At 40.3% G+C, this 6,745-nt stretch overlaps 1 protein-coding gene across 1 annotated transcript; it reads left to right on the forward strand.

Annotated features, from left to right (window-relative positions):
* The first annotated feature begins 2,749 nt into the window (after positions 1–2,749).
* On the forward strand, positions 2,750–3,724 carry LOC131604549 (uncharacterized). Its single transcript, XM_058876981.1, has 3 exons — positions 2,750–3,063; positions 3,112–3,339; positions 3,460–3,724. The coding sequence occupies exons 1-3, from the start codon at positions 2,750–2,752 to the stop codon at positions 3,722–3,724; spliced, it is 807 nt and encodes a 268-aa protein (XP_058732964.1).
* Positions 3,725–6,745: the final 3,021 nt, after the last annotated feature.

Consider the following 6,745-nt stretch of genomic DNA (forward strand, 5'->3'; position numbering starts at 1 on the left):
AAGCCTTTGTTTGAATGTTTATATCTCATTAAGGACTTCTCAAAACTCGAGTCGTTTCAATCTCTTTTACCACCCAAGAGGGGTTTGTACGTACTTGTACAAGTTGCTCTTTCAAGCATTTAGGCGATGGCCGTTAAGCCTTTGTTTGGATGCTTGTATCCCATTAAAAACTTCATCAAGCTCAATTGAGCAAATGCTCTTTCAAGTATTTTAGGCGATGGATGTTAAGCCATTGTTTGAACTCTTGAATTCCACCTTTTCATAAAACACTTTCAATTCAAACTCATCTTCTATTTGCCCAAGTGCATATCTCGCTCAAGTGCGAACCACATTCAAAAACTCGTCTTCCCGCCCAAATGCGATTAGACCCATCAAAATCTACCAATAAATTCGTAGTTCTTTCGAACTACAATCGCTCTGATTCTTCCATTGAAGATATGTAGGCACGAGACTCAAATGTATTGGCGAGCACACTAAATAAAAAATATAATTTTAGTAGCCCCGAACTACGAACGCTCTGACTTTCCCCATTGGGAATACGTAGGCACAAGACTCAAATGTCTTGGCGAGCTCAATAATAAAAAAAAAACCAAATCCCGTTTCTTCCTTGTCCATATAATAATTAGAATGCAAGTAGATAAATAAGCTAACAATAAATCACAAGATTAACTAAATGGGTCCCATTGAGTACAATGGAGGTAAGGGGTGCTAATACCTTCCCCTTGCTTAACCGACTCCCGAACCCAATTTTGGTTGCGAAGACCATCTTTGTTCATTTTATTTGAGGGTTTTATCAATATTTTCCCATTTCCATTGGAATAAATAAAATTTGGTGGCTACTCTGTTCGATACAATTTCGTGGCAATGATTTTTTTGACCCGCGACAGCTGGCGACTCTGCTGGGACTTCCAAGAGAGTCAACCCTAATTTAGTTTCATTGTGATATTTGCTAGCTTTATTTACTTGCTTCTTTATTGTCTTTATTTTATCATTGTTTGATTGCTCATTATTGCGGTTAGAATCTCTTGATTATTGGCGCATGTGAGAAAAAGCTCTACACCCGAGCTCGAGTGATACGTAAGATAAGATGGTGGTCTAGTATTAAACTCGCTTGACGTAGTGTCAAGTGGGAGATACTAAAACCCCGCCTGGAGTAGGTCCTTTGAAGAGATATTTGTGACTAAGTAAGTTATTTACTTGGGCTATGATGTTTCCAATTCGGACTGCCGACTCTAGGGACCTTTAGAAAAACCCTAAACCATGACTTTTAGGAAATGGTGGTTTCGCACCCAACTTGCGTAACGTAACTATTACTGTGGGTAAGTGCGAAAACCACACTCAGAATAGGCTTCATTTGAAAACGTGGTTGGATGGGAAGTTATTTGCTAGATGATCAAGTTTTCAAAAGGAGCTTGTAACTCTGAGAACCGTGTCTAGAACCTTGTCGATAAAACCTTAGACTGTGTACCAAGTAATTTGAATCTTTCTGTATCCAGTTGATTGGAAATTCATTACTTGTGAATCATACATGATATGACATGACATTCATTTTTGCATAAATCATCATCGTGCATCTGCATTTATTTGCACTCTCATTCCCAGAATCCATTACTCATACCTTTCTTTACCCAACAGTAATAAGGCGAGCTAATTTCCAGACATCCTTCTCAGACGAGAAGTGTTACTCGATAGAAAAGATGGAAGACCTTGAACAAGAGAATCATGAATTGCGTGATTAAGTAACTACTCTCCGTGTCGGTGTGGAAAGATTGACTGCTTTAGTGGAAAGCTTGGTGGCTGCTCGAAATCAACCATCACCTCCTCCATCTCCTCGTGCCACTCAAATGCAAATTGAAGTTCAGACTACTACGATTAGCGAAGTTCCTATTGCTACTGTTTCTATGGCTCCTACTGTAACACCCGAGGCCGAAGAAGGCGAGGGGTGGTTGCACCGCATGGAACACCTGGGGCCAATTGGGGCTAGGGTGGTCGCCACATCGGAATGAGAGGGATCCTAAAGCCGTGCAGGTATGGGACTTCATGGTTGAAGGAAAGCTTATAAGGATTGATAGGTACTACCTATACCAACAAGATGCATCTTCTTTTCGGGAGCTCGTTCCATAAGAACTCCACAGTTAAGCGTGCTTGACTTGGAGTAGTATTGGGATGGGTGACCTTCTGGGAAGATTCACGGAAAGCGTGCGAGTGAGGTCAAAGCATGCTGAAAAGACCCGTGTTGGTTTGTGGGGTCAGTCGATCATCCCGAAAGCAGTCTGGGGCGTTACAAATGGTATCAGAGCCAGACCTCTCCCAGTACGATGTGGTTCGAGGACGAACCATGCGGAAGCTAGTGGGCATGTAACACCCGAGGCCGAAGAAGGCGAGGGGTGGTTGCACCGCATGGAACACCTGGGGCCAATTGGGGCTAGGGTGGTCGCCACATCGGAATGAGAGGGATCCTAAAGCCGTGCAGGTATGGGACTTCATGGTTGAAGGAAAGCTTATAAGGATTGATAGGTACTACCTATACCAACAAGATGCATCTTCTTTTCGGGAGCTCGTTCCATAAGAACTCCACAGTTAAGCGTGCTTGACTTGGAGTAGTATTGGGATGGGTGACCTTCTGGGAAGATTCACGGAAAGCGTGCGAGTGAGGTCAAAGCATGCTGAAAAGACCCGTGTTGGTTTGTGGGGTCAGTCGATCATCCCGAAAGCAGTCTGGGGCGTTACACCTACCACTGACTATCAGATGCCTAATGGCTATCCTAGGGGCATGTCTTACAACTTTGTGCCAGAGGGATACCATCCTATCACTGGAGCTGCTCAAACTACCATGACTTCACCCCTGGTACCTACCGTGCCACAAACTGAGGAAGCCATTTACCATGTTGAGCCCAATGAAAGAAATGAAGCTTATGATGATTTCAAAGACCAATTCCAAGAGATGCCAAAGGAGATTAAAGCCCTCAAAGGGAAGAATTCGTTTGGAAAGAGTGCTTATGATATGTGTCTTGTGCCAAATGTGAAAATACCTACCAAATTTAAAGTGCCTGATTTTGAAAAGTATAAAGGGAATTCATGTCCTCAGAGCCATTTGACCATGTACTGCAGAAAGATGGCCACTCATACTGATGATGATAAGTTATTGATCCACTATTTTCAAGATAGTCTAACTGGTGCCGCTTTGAAATGGTACATGGGATTAGATAGTACTCATATCAGTTCTTTTGATGACCTTGTGGAAGTGTTCATTCGACAATACAAGTATAATGTTGACATGGCTCCTGATAGAGACCAACTCCGAGCCATGGAGCAGAAGGAGAAAGAGTCTTTCAAAGAGTATGCACAAAGATGGCGTGAGGTTGCCGCCCAAATCTTTCCTCCTATGGAAGAAAAAGAGATGAACAAAATGTTTTTAAAGACTCTAAGCTCATTTTACTATGAGAGAATGGTTGCAAGCGCTCCGACTGACTTTACTGAAATGGTGAATATGGGAATGCGACTAGAAGAAGGTGTACGAGAAGGACGATTGACTATGGAATTTGGATCATCAACTGAAACCAAGAAATATGGAAACAAATTTCAAAAGAAGTGGAAAGATGAAACTATTGCTTTTGCAATTGATGGTGGAGAGTCTCAGAACTCACATTCCTATCAACCCTTAGCTTATCAGCAAGCACCATTCATATCATACGATCAATATCCGTATGTTGCAGCCGCATAATTCAAGCAACCATATCAACAGTCGTGGGCAGCTCCTCCTCATAATTCTTCACAAAATGCTCCTCAGAATGCACCTCAGAATCAGAATCGTCAACGGAATCAGAATATACCTCAAAGGAACCAGCAGAAGGAGGATCGCCGCATTGACTCAATTCCAATGACCTACGCTCAGCTATGGCCATATCTAATCGAGAAGAAAGCAATAGCTCCCAGACCAACTCAACCTGCAAAGTTTCCATTTCCAAAGGAATACAATCCAAACGTTAAGTGTGATTTTCATAGTGGGATATTAGGTCACTCCATTGAAGATTGCAATGTCCTGAAGGAAAAAGTTCAAGATCTGGTTGACAAAAAGATACTCTCTTTCAAGGATATTGGTCCTATGCCATGATCAGTGCCAAGACACCAAGAACATTCCTAAAGCCAATGGATCAAAGCGGATCATTGAGCCATTTTTTATCATTTTCATTTACGTTTTTTCGCTTGATTGCTAAGTGTTTATTTGCTTTTGAACATTGTTAATTTTAATGGTAATATTAATGAAATGAGCATGCAAGTTCTGAACCAGTCCATTCGTATTCACTCTTCCTTTCTTTTATTTTATTTTCTAAAAAATATGAAAAAAATGTTTATGTTTCTCCCATTTCCTTTTCTTTATTATACTTTTGTTTAAACAAGTATTGGAGGGAGGATGACGACAAACGAGATACCCAATTTGCATCAGTGTGCTTTCAAATAAAACTTTGTTGATGATGTACAGGCATTCTTTCAAATCCCCAAACACTGGAGATATAAGGATGATAATCCCTTGTTAACCCCTTTGAGCCTTAGAAGTAGGTGTTTTCTTTCCGCACGAAATCAAAACCCTTAAACAAAACCTGGGGCAGGGTAGTTGTTCAGTTAAAATGACTAATGCATCTGATTTCCAAGAGAATCATTTCATGGGAACCATTCCCGACCAAAGGTTCAATTGCATCCTCTCTTCGTACACAATATCGAAGTAGTAGTGAACATCCAAAGCTTACAACGGTTGTCTCTCTTGAACCATCAGTGGGGCAGTCATACTCTTCTCTAATCATTGAACAATTGTCACACAAGTTGTTCCAAAAAAATCAAAGAAAATCCTGCTAAATCAAAACCTAAAAAGGAGACTTAGGCAAAAAAAATTAGGGATACAAAAAAAAAGAGATTAAAAGATCATAGTAAAAAAAAACACGACCAAACTTGTGTGACTTCCAAAGAAGAATAAGTGACTGCCACCGCAGAATACATTGGTCCTCAATTATCATATGCAAATTCTCTTAGAAGTCGAATACTTGTGAGTTAACTGAACTTAGGACTGTAGTATATCACGAAGAATGGGTGGGTAAAAATAAAAATTTGAGCCTATTATTCTTTGTTTCTTAAACCGTGAACCTGGCCACGTTACAACCTTCAAAAGTCCTAATTGAAGCAAGGTTTCTTTTGAAAGCATACTAAAGCAAGGTTGCGTTAACCTGACTCCTGAATATTTGCTAATCATTTGTTTTGATACCACGATATCACATCATCTTTCACAACTTGAATTTCAAACTTCCATTGCATCCTCATTGGGATCTATTCATCGTATACCGCAGTTTCATTTTAATAAATGATTTGTTTTTAAAACCTGCATGCACGTCGCATTAAAATTACCATTTCTTTGAATAGTTTCATCTGCAAATCAACATTTTCCATCAAGGAAGCTTTGATAATGAAAATAATTTGAAGAGCCTATAGTGGAACCATCAGGGTTGCATCACTTCACAAGTCCTTCACTCAAGGGTGTTCCATTTCAAAGCTCCGAGCACTGGGGCATCCCATTTCAAAGTTCCAAGCACTGGGGAAATTCATTTCAAAGTTCCCAAGGAATGGGGCATGTCATCTCAGGATCATCAATTTGAATCCAAAACTTTGTTGAAGTAAATTTCTCTATAGATTCAGCATTCTGGGGCAAATCAAGGCCAAGACCTTTCCTTCAAGCAATCCAAGCATACTTTGTCATATCAAGCAATCCTCAAGCTCAAAGTTGATGTCGGGAATTATGCTTGTACAAACCTTCTACCAAAGGACCTTATCCACTTCACAAAAAAATCATGACCCTCCACTGGGGCACATGTCAAAACATTCCACCCATAAATTTCATTCATTGCATGCATTCATCAATCATGCATATCATTCATGGGGCAACCTCCCACAACATCAAATCAAAATTTCAATCTTGCTCAGGCTTTTCCATTGAGAATCAAGCCTAGTCCACCATGGACATCCAAAAAATGCATTGCCCATTGGCACACATCCGATAAACTCATTACCTGCATTGATCAACCATCATACATCATTACACGTGCATCAATTTGCACAAAAGAAAAAACCAAGATGTCCCATACATAAGCAAAAAGCATGCATGGATTCATAATCCCTAATGATGTCACCGCAATCATTATTTTCTTGCTAATCCACTGATTCAGCATGCTTGTTAATCTTTTCCAACCCACTGGTTGAAATTGATCATTTACCTTCTGGTCTTTTGAATCAGCCTACTGGTTGAGAACCGTTCTGTTCATTTTTGTCAGCCCACTGGTTGAATTTAATCATGAATCGCATTTTTCAATTGTTGTCAGTCCGCTGATTGAAAGGCATTTGTTTTGTCAGCCCTCTGGTTGGGACCAAACACTTTCTCACCATTTGAATCAACTCATTGGTAGAAGATTAATCTTTCACTTCCTATCAACCCACTGGTTGAGGAAAGTTTTCCCACTTCTTGTCAGCCCACCGGTTGAAAGTTTTTATCTTATTTTGTCAACCCACTGGTTGAAGTTTATCTTTTTTGTGTCAATCCACTGATTGAACATCACTTGTTTTGTCAACGCACTGGTTGAAGTTTATCTTTTTCGTGTCAATCCACTGATTGACTATCACTTGCCTTGTCAACCCACTGGTTGAAGTTTATCTTTTTCGTGTCAATCCACTGATTGAATATCACTTGTTTTATCGACCCACA

The sequence above is a fragment of the Vicia villosa genome, linkage group LG5 (assembly GCF_029867415.1).
Source record: "Vicia villosa cultivar HV-30 ecotype Madison, WI linkage group LG5, Vvil1.0, whole genome shotgun sequence".
NCBI classification, from domain to species: domain Eukaryota; kingdom Viridiplantae; phylum Streptophyta; class Magnoliopsida; order Fabales; family Fabaceae; genus Vicia; species Vicia villosa.